General features: G+C 48.1%; 1 protein-coding gene across 2 annotated transcripts in view; it reads right to left on the reverse strand.

The window, feature by feature from the left end:
• Nucleotides 1-4098: 4098 nt before the first annotated feature.
• The window catches only part of LOC119963010 (sodium-dependent phosphate transport protein 2B-like), a 31489-nt gene continuing 19407 nt past the window's right edge, over nt 4099-16180 (reverse strand). For both annotated transcript variants that reach the window (XM_038791461.1, XM_038791460.1), the window contains 4 exons: nt 13330-13497; nt 11674-11790; nt 11463-11587; nt 4099-6436 (listed from right to left, as the gene is read on the reverse strand). In XM_038791461.1, the coding sequence (XP_038647389.1) occupies nt 5867-6436; nt 11463-11587; nt 11674-11790; nt 13330-13497 (980 nt within the window). In that variant the 3' untranslated portion in view covers nt 4099-5866. The remainder of the gene's footprint in view (nt 6437-11462; nt 11588-11673; nt 11791-13329; nt 13498-16180) is intronic.

The raw sequence follows: 16180 nt of genomic DNA on the forward strand, positions 1-16180 counted from the left end.
CCAGTGCCATCTTGTTAGCTGGGATGAGTTTGTGTGGAGATTGTAATGTGTATGTGCGGCTGCGGCTTGTCAGCCTCCCGAGTGTTGGTCACAGACCTGCTGAATCCCGCACCGTTTTTCACTGGAATCGATTGTGTTCCACATGGCGCTGGTGCTAGCCTCTCCATGGTCGCTGAATGGTTCGGGATTGGCACTAGTTTTGCTGTTCTGAAAATTCACAAATCCTGTCCCGGAATCAACACTTATGGGAAGCTTCCCCGGAAAATGTTTTAAGTTAACTTGTGGTGGGCTTTTCAGGGAATTTCCCGCTGCCTCTGCTCTATTCAATGACACCTAGTCATATTTTGGGCCCTGGGGAGTTTCGCACCGGCTTTGTCCATGCTTAGATTTTTTTTTAGCACTGGGGAGCTGAAGTCCGAGATGGGGCCTCCATTTTGAAAGGGTGCCCCGATCTCTAAGTGAACCTGTGGGTCCCCCACACCCCACACCCATGGGAAATGTCACCTTCCACACACATGGGCACTACCCACCCCCCACCCCAAGTGAAGGCACCCGCTATGGGTCCCTGGTGTTGTCCCCTCTTCAGGCGCCCCCAAGTCCTCTTACAGCACCCCTTCTCTTCCAGGACCCCCAACCATTCCCCCACCCTTCAGGCACCCCTCCATCCTCCTTTTATGGGCATGGTCCCCCCTTGACCCCTGATCTTGGCAGTGCCACCCTGGCATCTGGACACACATGCACTGCCACGCCGGTACACAAACAGTGCTCCTGCTGGATTGACAGTGCCATCCAGGTACCTGGCAGTGTCAAGATGCCCGCGTTCCATGAGGAGGGCCAGCGAGCCACCTTGCACTTACCCTGACCATCCAGGGGTATGGGATGGATCAGGAGACTTCCATGGTACAGTTACGTCTGGATGTTTGTGAGGACCAGTGCTGAATGGTGCCCGACTGCAGCCTCCCTGCGGAGGCTGGAGAATCGATGGAGGCCAGTGGATCCCGGTTTACGACCTACCTCCACCTGCGCCTTTCAGTCCCGCCCATTTTGGGCGGAGTTCTGACTCCGACGTCTCGCAGGACCTGCCGTGGAGGCTGTTGCGTTGTCTGCTCGAGGGGTGGGCCGCTATAAGAGTGGGGGGGGGGGGGGGTGCTGTGAGGGCAACCAGCTGGCAACTGTTCGCGGCACCACCCTGCAAACCATTCAATTGTTTACCCATTCTGGGGGCACCTCCTGTCCCTGTCTGTATGCCCCACCGACCACTCTTAACCCCCAAGGACTGCCGAGGCCTCTGGCCATGCGGCTGAAGGCTATTGCTGATATGGAATTGGTAATCGTCTTTAAGTAAGCACTTCACACAACCCAAGTGCAGTCCCGTGGGTAGGCGGGCCATATAGCATGTGGGAGTCATTCCTTCGCATCCCAATCACACTTTTATGCCTGGACACTGCGAGGGGCAACACCACACACACAGCTGCCAAAATCCGAACACCCAGAGGGTGGGACACAGCTCCAGGGACATGTCCATGGTCGGAGGGTGGGTGAATGCCACGGGGAGGGGAAGATGCCTGGAGAGATGGGCCAAGGGATCCAAGGTCGGCCCGCATTATGGAAGAAATCATACTGATTGCGCACAAGGATGTTTCATGTGTTTTACAATCCCCCACTCCCCCGATCGTGTCGCCCTTCCCCCTCCCCCAGTGCCCTCAGTGATCCTCGATGTGCCTGGCCCTCCGGGCTCTACCATTACGTCGAGGTGTGTCCCCAGGATGCACATCTGAGGTGGAGGCAGCCAGCTGCCTATCTTGTCCCATGGCCATCGATGCCTCTGGCCATGCTCTGCAGTGATTCAGCAATGCCCACCTGCGACTGGGACAAGCGCCGCAGCGCCTCGGCCATTCCCATCTGGGAGCAGGGACGTGTCCCGCAGAACCTCATCAAGGTCAGCCTGGTACTGGGTCACATCCCTCAGGGAGGCTGACACTCTGTTGAGACCCTCAGCCATGGCTGTCATCGACTGCATGACGCCTTGGACTCCGTCACTAATGTTGCCAACCTCATGCACCAGGCTTTCCACTGTGGTCACCACCCTAGCAGTGTTGGCCTTGGTGCCACGCATTGCCGACGTCATCTCCCGCGCCCGTAACCGCTGGGACTCCTCCAAGTGGCTATGGATCTGCTGGAGTGTTGCTGACATCGCCCTCTGATTGTCCCAGCTGCTCCCTGATGGGAATGGTTGAGGCATTGCTCAGCTTGTTCCAGTCACAGGTGGGCATTGCCAAGGTGCTGCAGAGCTTGGCCCAGTCACTGAGGATCATCGGCAAGGGCGTCAAAGTAATGGTGCCGACCATGGGGAACCGCCTCGGTTGGCAGAGCCAGATGTTGCAGGAGCAGCTTGAGCTCGAACGAGCTGCCCCTTCGTCGCAAGGTGAGCCCCATGACTCTATGGTCACTGGGAGGGAGGAGGGGGTACTGAGTGCCAACTCGGACACATCCCATGGAGTGGCGATGGTGCCACCAGATCCCCCAAGTTCCACCCCCCCGATGAGGACTCATTGCACAGCCAGACCAAGGGACAGGGTGGTACAACTGTGCCCCAGAGCCCCTAGAGGACACCCGCCAGGGGCTACAGGACTTGGTAAGCCGCTGGCTCTCTCCACCTCAGATGTGCATCCTGGGGACACAACCACTTGTAGCGGTAGAGCTAGGAAGGCAGGATCACTGAGGGCACTGGGGGAGGGGGGATGGAGTGGGGCAAAGGTAGGGGGTGAGGGGGCTGGAGATGGGGGAGGGGTCAGAACTATCAGGAGGGTGGTGAATTCTAAAACACAATAAACACCCTTATGCACAACCAGTATGACGCCTCTGTCACTTTCTTCCCCAATGGGCACCGACATCCTAACCCTTTGCCCATCTCTCCAGTCATCCCTCCCTTTCCCATGATACTCATGCACCCTCCGACCGTGGACATGTCCCTGGAGCTGTGTCCCATCCCTAGGGTATTCAGATGTTAGCTGCTGCTTGTGTGGTGTTGCATCCCAGTGTTCAGGCACAGTTTCCTTCATCAAGGCATGATTGGGATGCTAGGTAATAAGCTGCACATGCTACATGGCCCTCCCACCCACAGGAATCCACTTGGGTTGTGTGAAGTGCTCACTTAAAGACGATTGCCAATTCCCGCTTAGCAATCACCTTCAGCCGCACAGCCCGAGGCTTTGGCAATCGATGGGTGTTATGGGTGTTTGGTGGGGCAGACGACAGGGACAGGAGTTGCCCCCGGAAAGGGTACACATGATTCAGGGGTTGGCATGGTTGTGCTGCGCACGGTTGCCCCCCCAGCACCTCTGACCCCACCCTCCCATGGCAGTCCACACTACAGACAACCCCTTACCCTGAGGGTCCTCCCCCCCCTGCCACCGAGCACTGGGGTGGCAAGCCCAGCACCCTTGTTCACTTTTTTCAAAAGGAGTATTAATTGGCACAAGGGTAGTATCATGATCGGATCAGGCTTGGAGGGCCGAAGGGCCTGTTCCTGTGCTATATTGTTCCTTGTTCTTTGTTCACTTGCTGGGGAGACTACTGAATCACGGGAGGCCACTGGATATGGGGTGGCTCCCATTAATTGTATGGAACTAGGGCTCAACTGGTGATAATTAGGGACGGCATGTTGGTGCAGTGGCTAGCACTGCCGCCGCACAGTGCCCAGGATCCGGGTTCGATCCCAGCCCCTGGTCACTGTCCATGTGCAATTTGTATTTTCTCCCTGTGTCTGAGTGAGTCTCATCCCCACAACCCAAAGATGTGCAGGGTGGGTGAACTGGCCACACTAAATTGCCCCTTCATTGGAAAAAAAGGAATTGGGTACCCTAAATTTATTGAAAAAGAAATATATGGTGATATTTAGTTTCTCGCCATGCTCCGGTGAGATTTCACCTACGGGAGCAGGCCAGTTGTATCGCAAACAGTTTGGCGCCCGGTGCGGTTCTCGTTTTCCGCCTCTCCCGCTATTCACCGGTCTCATTTCGCTCCAACGAGAGCACAATGAGTCGGAGAATCACGCCCATAATTTCAGAAAGCTAGTAAAATAAACCACAAGACATGTTGTTCGCTCAAGGTATATTTTTAAATCACACATTAAATGTAGTTAAAAAATGACAAAAACAATAGAAAAATAAGTAACACAAAATATCTACTAAGGTCCATTATTCAAATTGACATGACAGTATATATTTAGGCAACTATTCATTCAATACATAAATTATTTATTTGTAAAAAAAAACCTAAATGTATATTTAATATATAAGGACTGGATTTTTGCAGTCGCTTTAATTTCCTAACAAATTTACAGTTTTATTTTCATTGTACTTGTTTATACACTTGCCTCCTCTCTTGGATCTATCCCTGCAACATCTTGCTTTCAGGGACGAAAAGTCAATCTGAACCACCAATCTCTCCAAGGCTGACGAGATTGTTTTCGTGCGGCTATTCTTTATGGCCTGAACTTCTGCTGGACAGGACTGGCCTTGCTAGTTATGTCTCTGCCCCAGAGGGTAATTCAATTAAGAACTGCCGAAATGTGCAGTGCTCGGAGTCAGGTCAATGCTGGGTGTACAAACTTGAAACTCCGAGTTCAAGCATCCACTTGTACTTATTTGGCAAAGAGTCAGCCAGGCTCGAAACGTTAGCCCCCTCCTCTCTCTACGGATGCTGTCAGACTTGCTGCGATTGTCCTGTTTTGGTTTCTGAGTCCAGCATCTGCAGTAATTTGCCTTTATCAAGCATCCACTGGCATTAAAGCTACAAGGTCTTCTTAAGCTTGCATCAAAACTTCGCACTCTAGCTTTCTTCATTATACTTCTATAAATATCAACTGAAAATGGCACACGACAAATAGATGTTCAACTAATTGATCATTCCCAAAGGCTTACTTACTGGCTGGAGCAGTGACGGAACAGTTTCAGGAAGATTCATCACTGCAGCAACCCAGTTTATGAAACATTTGGAAATGAATAAAACAGCGCATTGTGAAGCCTGCAAGTCAGGGTTATTATTTTAGCACCATCCAACAGAATTGATGCACTCATAAACAGTGTTGGATCTTGACCTCAGGTAATTTACAAATGAAACCCTGAACTTGTCACTGTGTTCCACTCAGTGTTTTTATCCAGTATCATGTACAAAATGGAGACTGGATTGGCAACATTATATTATGAATCATCTTGGTTTGTGTGAAATAACTATCCACAAGGTCTCAGCTCATGACACCTTCCTTCCATTAAGTCCGCCAAGTATTGGAAATGTTTGGTCCACCTGCTCACCAACCTCACTTCACAGTTCAGTGTTCTATTTATTGCAGGCGCATTCTTAATATTGTTTCTCCCAATAAGATGCAATTCCCTGCACTATTCAATGAACTATTAATTTTCATGATATTGTCAACATTTCAAAACGATGAGTCCCTACGAAGTACAATAAGCAAAGAAGCACCAGCGAAATTGACTTTTGACATCATTGTCTGTTAAGACTACTTTTAAGAACAAACAGGGTAAAGATACACATTAAATAAAGATACACATTACTGTGCTAATTTTTAAATATATGCTGCATTTTAAAGTAGTAAATAAAATTTACACATTGGCTCACATATTATAACACAGGCTTGCACTTGAGGGCAACAATTGAATACAAATTTCATGAATGCAATACAATATAAACTGGTGAAGGAATCACTTCTGGCAGATATTGTATCAACAACACTAACCATTCATGATACCAGAAACGATAGAAACTGATACAGGTTCATCCTTAAAAAAATACTGCACTATTTTGAAAGGCATATTTTAGGTGCTCTCTCCCAATAGTTCTGTTTCTACATAATTGTTGAATTAACTTTGGATTCATTTTCTATAATAGGAAATATATTGACATCTTCTTTTTCGTTCTCTAAGATTACCGGATGTTCATAAACCTCAAGTGATTTGGTTTGTTTTCCCATTCTGTCACTACATTCATCATCAGCCTTGCAACACTTACACTTTCCAAAGTGCCGAGTGGAACAACATCGTGTGGCATACCGAATTATTCTGTCCCAGGGTGCCAGGGAATGCATCCAGATGGGAAGGCAGTCCCAAGTTTGTAGAATCTTTGGCAAGAATCTTGGACACTTTGTTTGCATAATGTTGATAACAATTATGGTGACTATAATAATCACGATAGGAACACCTACTCCAGTCAGAACCTGCCAACCAGCAACTGATAGCCCAAACACAAATAAAGGGAGAAGTACAAAGCACAGAATCAGGTAGGCGACTGCAAACCACCTGTACTTGGAAGTGTGAGTTCCCAATGCTTTAGCTAGACGAATTGGAATCCGCATGAATGGGATGGGGTACCAAATGAGGATTCCAGAAATATTGAAAAAGAAATGGCACAAAGCGATCTGCAAAGATACAAAATATAATGTCAATGTACGATTCTGAAACCTGAAAACTAAAACATTTAAAATAGACATTTATTTATCATTAATGATTCTTGTGCTTTTAGATTGGTAATTAATGTCAAAGATACTGCCGCCAACGTATTCAAAACCAAAGCGTGATCATGTGAAATGATGTTATTCCTCATTTTCTTTGATTTAAAAGTGGCATGTTATATCAAGGTGCTCCAAACCTTGGGTTTTCAAACAATTTATTGTGTTACAGAGTTCTAGGGAATGGAAAGATGGTTGGTTTGATGACTTATTTAGATAGAATCATAGAACTCTATGGCACAGAGGGGATTCATTTGTCTTATCATGCCTGTACTGGCTTTTTGATAAAATTAGGCCCACTTCCCTGCTCTGCTAACATATTCATCTTCATGGATTTCATTTTTGAAAGTTATTATTGAATCTGCTTCTACCACCATCTTAGGCTCACCCCCTGGTATAAACAGTTCATCCCTCTATCCAGACCCTTCATTACTTTCGAACATGGATAGCCAACCTCAGAGGAATGACAACTGAGGCTGCTACAGGTGATCTCAGAAACCCTAGAGGGGAGGAGCCCTGATTATCCCTATTACAAAACTGTCAAATGAAATAATGAACACTTGAATGTGAGACTACAATTGTTCCTCACTAATAGTGACCATGGGGGAGATTCTCCGTTTGGGCGACTGGAGTTCAATTGCAACTGATTTGACTGGGAGTGCAAATCAAGAAGCAATTCCAAATCCTTTGCCATGCAAAGTTATGCATTGCGAGAATTCTTCACAGCGCCAGGGTCCCAGGTTTGATTCCCCGGCCTGGGTCGCTGTCTGTGCGGAGTCTGCATGTTCTCCCCGTGTCTGTTTGGATTTCCTCCGGTGCTCCGTTTCCTCCCACAAGTCCCGAAGGACATGCTGTTAGGTAATTTGGACATTCTGAATTCTCCCTCTGTGTATCCGAACAGACGATGGAATGTGGCCACTTAGGGCTTTTCACAGTAACTTCATTGCAGTGTTAATGTAAGCCTACTTGTGACAATAAATACTATTATTATTATAAAATTGCGAGGATTCCCAAGGGAATCCCGCTATTGAGACGCCATTTTGAGTGGAGGGCCTGATAGCGAGGTCCTGCGGCTGGCCACCCAACTTCCCCCAGGTACGGGGGAGGCCCGGCCCGCAACCCCACAGCAACCCCCTGAATAAAGAGGGGTGCGGTACGTTTCAGTGCCGCCGTTTCAGCGCCGCCGTTTCAGCGCCGCCGTTTCAGCGCCGCCGTTTCAGCGCCGCCGTTTCAGTGCCGCCGTTTCAGCGCAGCCGTTTCAGCGCAGCCGTTTCAGCGCCAGGACTTTTCAGCGCCAGAAAAAAAAAATTCTCCAATGTTGTCATATAGTTATGACAAAATTTTTTTTGGCACTAAGCAATTTACAAATCTGTAAGTTCATAAAATGAAATAAAACTCAAGTGTTAACTAAATGTTTTTATTGTAAAAGATCCACTTATAAATATCCAAAAACAGTACATTTGTTTCTTGCTTTCTTTGTCAAAACGATATATAAAACCTTCATGACAGAACTTCTCTCTGCCTCGCTTGCTTTTCACTGATTCAGCCATTATTTACCAAATTTACCAAAAGAAATTTACCAAATAACTAAGTATAAAAACTTGTTAACAAAACTCTAACTTTATCTAAACAGTAATCATAATAAAACTCCAACAAAATCTAAAGACAGTTAGAACGATGAAACGACCAAATAACTAAGTGTAAAAGCTGGTATACCTGTGTCATACCTGTGACCATACTCAAGAATGATTTCTGAATGAATGAGCGCTGAAACGTCCTGGCGCTGAAATATTTGGCGCTGAAATATTTGGCGCTGAAACGTCCTGGCGCTGAAACAGCGGCGCTGAACTGTCCCATTCCCAATAAAGGGACCCCCAGAGACCCCCAAAATAAAGGGATTCCCTCGGAGACATCCTAAGCAAAGAGACCTCCACAGAACCTTCCAGAAAAGAGACCCTTGTCATGCAAAATAAATTACCGTTGTAATTACTGTCCAGACAGGGGTCTCTTTTCTGGTGGTTTGGTGGGGAGTCTCTTTATTTAGGTGGTCTCTGGGGGGGGGTCCCTTTATCTAGGGGTCTCTGGGGAGGGGTCCCTTTATCTAGCGGCTCTCGGGGGGGCACGTCGGGTGGGGATGGGTAGGTCTTGCATTGTGGGGGGGGGGGGAAAGTGGCCCTTGAATGGACATAGGGGCCACCCCCTTTAGGAGTTACCCCTTTAGCCCACTGCAAGGTCCACCACATCAGGGCCACGCTTGTCCATACCTGTAGTGATTCCCGCCCACATGATTCCTGGCCTAGAGGGCCGGAGAATCACATGGGCCCAGAGAATATGGTGCCTGGCCCACTAAGCGGATGCAAATGGGTCATTGAGACCTATTTACATCCTTCCGCTGGTGCGCGGCACGAACCTCGACCCTGATGCCAGCAGGGGGCTGGAGCATTGGAAACACATCAGTGCCAATGCTGGATTATCTGCCACATTTGTAACACGGCTACTGACGGTGGGAAGCAGAGAATACAGCCCTATATTTAGAAAGGGAAGTATACAGGAGGAAATTAGTGATGCAAAAATATGATCACCTTTTTAAAAAGTAAAGAAACAAGCAAATTTGACGATGACCTTTTAAATTAATTCTCAGAACATTGACTAGCATTAATCTCAGACCTTGATTGCCTTGAGAATATGGTGGTGGATTGTCTTCCGGAATAACTCTGTGGCTTGCTGGGCTGTTTCACAGAACAGTTAAAAATGTCTCCCTCGAATAACATCTAGAGGTCAGACCAGGGGCGGGATTCTCCGACCCCCCACCGGGCCGGAGAATCGCCAGGGGGCGGCGTGAATCCTGCCCCTCCGTCCCGTCGCTGGTTGCCGTATTCTCCGGCGCCGGTTTTTCAGCAGGGGTGGGAATCACACCATGGCAGTCGGGGGCCGTTGGCAGCGCCCCCCCCCCCCCCCCCCCCGGCGATTCTCAGGCCCGCGATGGGCCGAGCGGCCATCCGTTTTCGGCCTGTCCCACCGGCGTAGATTACACCAGGTCCGTGCCGGCGGGACCTGGCTCTGCAGGTAGCCTGCAGAGTCCTCGGGGGGGGGGGCAGGGGGATCTGGCTGGCCTCCACCGTGGCCTAGCCCGCGATCGGGGCCCACCGATCCGCGGGCGAGACTGTGCCGTGGGGGCACTCTTTCACTCCGCGCCGGTCGCTGTAATGGTCCGCATTGGCCGGCGCGGAGAAGAACTCCCCTGCGCCTGCGTTGGGATGACGCCAGTACATGCTGCCGCTCCCGCGCATGCGCCAACTCGCACATGCTGACGGAGGCCCTTCGGTGCCGGTTGGCACGGCAGCAATCCCGCCAGCGCCAGATTCCGCACCTTCCGGACTGCCCAACGCCAGAGTGGTTCACGCCACTCCTCGGCGTCGGTACGGCCCGCCCCGCCGGATAGCGGCGAATCCCGTCCCAGATGAGGAAAGCATGTTTCCTTTCTTACAAGGTTTGGAAAGCTTAATTTGTCACCTGTGCTGATACCAGGGGTGGAATTCAACCAAAGAATTTCTATGGCTGGATTCTTCCACCCCGCCCGCATCAAGATCGCCACGGGCGGGACACGTACCATGTAAAGGTCCATTGACCTTGAGTGGAAATTTCCGGTCGCCGGCGGACGCGGCCAGAGAATCCCGCCTTAAGTGTCATTTAGGGTCAGTTTGACAGAGTGTTTCTCACCGGCTTTTTGGGTGAGATCCATACCGTTTTTCAAATACACATAATCATTTTTCTGGGCCTTGGGGAGTTTCTCCCTGATCAAACCCACAGAAATTCTATCACCCCTGGGGAGCTGAGCCCATCAGGCAAACTGACTCCTCAGAGATCAGGCTGCCATTTTGAAAGGCTACCCTGATCGATAAGCGGGTTTGAAGGCCTCCCACAACCCCCACCATTGGGCAGTGTCACCCCCTGCACACATGAACATACCTCCCCCCCTTAGTGGGGGCAAGCCGCTATAGCGTCGCTGAGGGACCGTCTTTTCAAGCCTCCCCACCCCATCATTTGGGCCCCCTGCTTTCAGGATCCTCACCCCAACTCCCCCAAACTTTATGAGGCCCCTTCATAGCCTTCCTTCACCCTCCCACCCTTCAGAATCCCCCTCCCCCCCCCCCCCCTTTCATGGACATGGCCTTCCTCATGGCGACCCTTGGCACCCCACACTGCCACTCCAGCCTCCTGGCAGTGCCAGGGTGGCAGTGCGAAGGTGTCCAGGTGCTAGAGGGAGAGCCAGGGTGCCACGCTGCCTTGCCCCCGACGTCCAGGGGTTTCCAATGGCCTGGGAAAGCCCCCAAGTGCTGTTACACCTGGCCCCTGTCTGTGTGGGCCAGTACAAAATGGCGCCTGGCCCAGGCCTCGCTGGGAAGGCCGTTAGTTCCCGGACTTTGGGAGAATCCGCTGCAGGTATATTTAAAAGAACCATACGGCTGATTTAAATATGCTGATCCGCAACATCGCGCTGGATTCGGCTGATTCTCGTGAGCCGACTAAAGGGTCGCGAAGCCTCTCGCGAGATCAACTGCCTCATCGTGTCATCAGGTCTGGTGTGATGACTCTGGCAAATCGCACCCAAGATCTTTTAAAAACTGAACTCAATTTTTTAAAATTCAAATCCCACCATGGTAGCTATGTTCCCTGGATTATTCATTAAATCCCTGGATTACCAGTTCAATAACTGCTACACTCCTATTTTGAAATAAAATTAAACCAAATCAAATGAACAGAGGGACAAATTTTAAGATGCAGCCTCTTAAACGGAATACTGCATTAAGCAAACAAAAATGAATCACCAAGGAAACTTAAAACATCAAACCAAGATGTGATTAAGTGGCTCGTTAAGGCTGCACCATTGCACCAAATGTAAAATTATACATAATCGATATGTTTAATTACTCACCTGTAAAGAGTTAGCTAAAGTTTCTCCTGGACTGGCAAGAGCAGCGATAATAGCTGTTGTGGTTGTACCTATATTGGAACCCAGCGTGAGAGGGTACACTCGCTCGATACTTATCACACCAATTCCTGCCAGACAGCCAAAAAAAATAGTTAAATACTTTTTGCATTATAATGACTATATTTACATATAAAAAGGCATTCCTCAAACTTACCGACTAATGGAGTAAGAGCTGAGGTGAAAATAGAGCTGCTTTGGACAATAAAAGTCATCCCAGCACCTACTGCAATGGCTATATATCCAGTTACCCAACCAAATGGATATTGGAAATCTGTAAAAGGATTGGAGTTTAAATAAGCAAGAACTCTTCAAACGTGTGGCTTAAGTGATTCTTAAGTAACAAATATACCACAAACTATTGATATTGTTACATGTAAATTGAACTTGACTATTAATATTCAGACGCTTAAATGTCAAATTCACAAAGCAATTAAATTGTATAATATTAAACAACAGTTTGCTGCATTAGTAATCTTGTTTTCATAACTTGTATGCTTTTTAATATCTGCAGTCAAATTATATTTTTATTACTACAGTAGCCTCTGATGAAGATAATTTTTCCTATTTATGGCACATTTTCTTTAATTAGTCTAAAAATTGTGTACTGAAACCATGGAAATATTTTGATCCAAATTGTTAAATAAAAAGGGTAGCACAGTGGTTAGAACAGTTGCTTTACAGCTCCAGGGTCCCAGATTCGATTCCCAGCTTGGGTCACTGTCTGTGCGGAGTCTGCACATTCTCCCCGTGTCTGCGAGGGTTTCCTCCGGGTGCTCCGGTTTCCTCCCACAGTCAAAAGATGTGCTGGTTAGGTGGATTGGCTAAATTGCCCTTAGTGTCCAAAAAAGGATAAGTGGAGTTGCCGGGTTACAGGGATAGGGATAGGTGTGGGCTTGAGGAGGGTGCTCTTTCCAAGGGCCGGTGCAGACTTGATGGGCCAAATGGCCTCCTTGTGCACTGTAAATTCTATTAAATTTATAACCTTCCTGTTAAAGAAGGAACAGATTTATCTAAATGACTGCAGAATTCTAACTGCTCTATCGAGGAATATTGGCAAAATTACTAGGGTCTCTGTTCAATGTTTCTTTACTCTCTAATGATTCAGAGAATCACTATTTATATTTGAGCACTATGATGAGCACAAATTAATATATATTAGAAAATAATTACCAAACCAAATTGGGGCAGTTTTCAATAATGCTTTCTGAGCAGATGGCTGACAGAGCCCATCCTGGTTTTCAATCTGCTGATATTAATGGAATCCAAACCAGACAGGATCGCTAAATGGCAGGAACTTATTTCACCAGATTACAGTCCAGGTAAAATTGTTGAAAATGATCCCAATTGTTTTGCCAATTTTGTTTATAAATACAAGTTTGTACTTAATGGTAACACTAATAAATTACCCAGTCTATTTTAATAATTAGACACAAATGTTAGCTCCATTATTCAGAACTATCACAAAATTATTCAAAACTATCGCAAAGTAAATGATTGGGTTGTCATGCATTAATACTGAGGAATTTGCCTCTTCTACCCATAATCTGCCACATCAGAGAGGCACCTTTTACCAAATACCCCACAATGTTCAAATGTGCTTTGATCTCAGAATATTTACTGTCTCGGTGTGCCTCACAGTGAGAACATGTCGCAAATTATTTAAATTTAGCGTGTTTGGAACTGCGGGCGGCAGCAAATGGAGGAGGAGAGAAATCCACATATTATGCAAATGCAAAGTGTGGATTAATATTAATTTATCCCACACAATGCATATCTGCATCTGTGATTTGAAATAAGATTTTTTACTTACCAGTGTTAATAATTTTTTTGATAACTGTAGCAACCTGTCCTCTTAACATGGAGTTGAGTAGTTTGACAATAAGTATCAGACATGTACACAGGGTAATCAACGAGGCTGCAAGCAGGATGAGGCCAATTCCTAAATCAGATATGGCAGCGTTCACAAATAAATGATTGCCTAAAACAAAAGAAGTGAAGTGGAAACATTATTTGCAATTCCCGAGTTAATATGTCATGAATAATCAAATATCTCATGTTCCCAAATGACCTAATGTCTAACATTATAACATTGCGTGAATTCCATAATTTGATATTTCATTAATTATATGACAAATATGGTACATCCATGATGCGCTAACAATTGCACACAGAAACACAAAACGGTACAAAAGAGGCTTTATTACCGTGAGATGTTATTCCCTCAAGTGGAGCTGTAAAATGGCAGCTCAGGAGACCTCATGGATATTTATACTGCTCCCTGTGGGCGGAGCTAGCCGGCAGGGGCTTACCGACAAACTATGCAGGGGCTTACCGATAAACCTGTAATAGCAGGTACTATTGTACATCACCTAATAGAAGCACACACACATATATATATATATACAGTGGTATTACCACATTCCATCAGGAATTTGCATATACATATATCCTTTCATGTATCACAATATTCCAATTATTTTACAGGAGTCTAATCAGATGAAAATTGACACTGAGACATGAGATCATGTAATCATGAGATCATGTTTGGTTAAAGAAGTAGACATTAAAGAGCATCTTAATATGCAGAGCAGACGTTAATATTCCCAACTCGGGTGCCACCTATCAATTGGACCACCGATTGGAAACCTGCATCACTTCTAAAGACCTACGGGCTAAATTGCCCATAGTGTCCTAAAAAAACAGTAAGGTTAAGGGGGGGGGGGGGGGGGGGGGGGGTTGTTGGGTTACGGGTATAGGGTGGATACGTGGGTTTGAGTAGGGTGATCATTGCTCGGCACAACATCGAGGGCCGAAGGGCCTGTTCTGTGCTGTACTGTTCTATGTTCTATGTTCTGTTGGGCAGGCCTGGTGGGAAGTTGTCAGAGGCAAGGGTTGGTTTTTAGAGGCTTCCCATTTCCAGATGCTGGGCCCACTGAGTGTCTGACAATGAGGGAACCCACCACCCCCACAGGTATGCCGCTGACAAACCAGACAGGGTTGCTGGGCAACCTTCAAGAAGCATGGGAAATCCGGATGACTCCCATTTAATCTCTGAGCCACCACTAAATTCTGGTGGGTTCAGAAATAGGTGTCAGTTGATTCTTTCATGAGGCTAATTGACATTCTACCATGAGCAAACCAGTTTTCTGCATTGGGCCCTTCTCGCCTCCCGCGTAATCATGGGAGATTTTCCTGTTGCTGGGAGACTGACACGTGGCTCTCCCGAGATTAAGTGGGCTTGGCTGCCATTTCCTGCTGTGACAGGCTGGATTAAATTCTGCCAGTATTTCTCCCTAGCCCAGTGTTCCTATACCATACTGAATCAATATGTTTAATCAGTCCTTGTTGGAAACACAAGCCAGAGGTTATGATACCCTGGGCGAGGGTGCGGTCAATTCCAAGTCTACCCCCTTGACTTGGGGTCCCAACAAAAATGAATTAACGAATAATTCTTCGAAAAATACCCAAATTCTTTACCCCTTGTCTGCCCAATAATTAGTCAGCAAGTTTGTAAATTCAAACACAATTACTTTTTATTTCTAACAAGAACTATAATGAAATATGCAGCAAATAGAACTAGTTAACTATTATCTAATTCCTAATTCTCCCACTTTAACTTGCCCCCCCACCCTCTACACACACACAACAGACAAACACAGAGGGTGGGAGAGGGGTTAAATAAAAGGGAAAAGATTCTTTGTTTCGGATTATTGTCTTTAAGCAGATCTTCCTTCAAAATAAACTTTCAGATCCTTGGGAGGGATTCTCCGACCCCCCGCCTGGCCGGAGAGTTCGTGAATCCCGCCCCCGCCGGCTGCTGAATTCTCCGGCGCTGGGGTTTTGGCGGAGGCAGGAATCGCACCGCGCTGGTCGGCGGAGCCTGGCAGCGTCCCCCCCCCCCCGGTGATTCTCCGGCCCACGATGGACCGAGTGGCCGCCCCTTTAGGCCGGACCCGCCGGCGTAAATTAGGCCTGGTACTTATCGTGGGACCTGGCTCTGCGGGCGGCATCTGGGGCCTCTGGGGGGGGGGGGGGAGCGGGGGAATCTGGCCCCAGGGGGTGCCCCCATGGTGGCCTGGCTCACGATCGGAGCCCACCGATCTGCGAGCGGGCCTGTGCCGTGAGGGCACTCTTTCCCTCTGCACTGGCTGTTGTGGGCCTCCACTATGGCCGGTGCGGAGACGAACCCCCCTGCGCATGCGCTGGGATGACGACAGCACATGCTGGCGCTCCCCTGCATGCGCCAACTTGCGCCGGCCGGCGGAGGCCCCTTCGCCGCCGGTTGGCACGGTGCCAAGCCCCTTCCATGCCGGTTGGCACAGCACCAACCCTGCTGGCGCTGCCCTAGCCCCTGAAGATGCGCAGGATTCCGCACCTTCCAGGCGGCCTGACGCTGGAGTGGTTCACGCCACTCCTCGACACCAGGACCGCCCGCCTCACCGGGTAGGGGAGAATCCCACCCTAGGTCTCTGTTTGCAGTCTGTAATGGTTTCACGGTAGATTCATTCATTCAAATTCTCTGTAGGTTCAGAAATTCATCAACTCACAGCCTTTCTGGAGTGAGAGAGAGAGAAAATAGAGGGAGCAGGTCCTTGTCCCTCTGTGTCCAGTTCTCAACTCTGCTTTCCTTAGGTCTCTGGAAATCATCCCACTCCGGCACA

Source organism: Scyliorhinus canicula, chromosome 3 (assembly GCF_902713615.1).
Source record: "Scyliorhinus canicula chromosome 3, sScyCan1.1, whole genome shotgun sequence".
Classification (NCBI taxonomy): domain Eukaryota; kingdom Metazoa; phylum Chordata; class Chondrichthyes; order Carcharhiniformes; family Scyliorhinidae; genus Scyliorhinus; species Scyliorhinus canicula.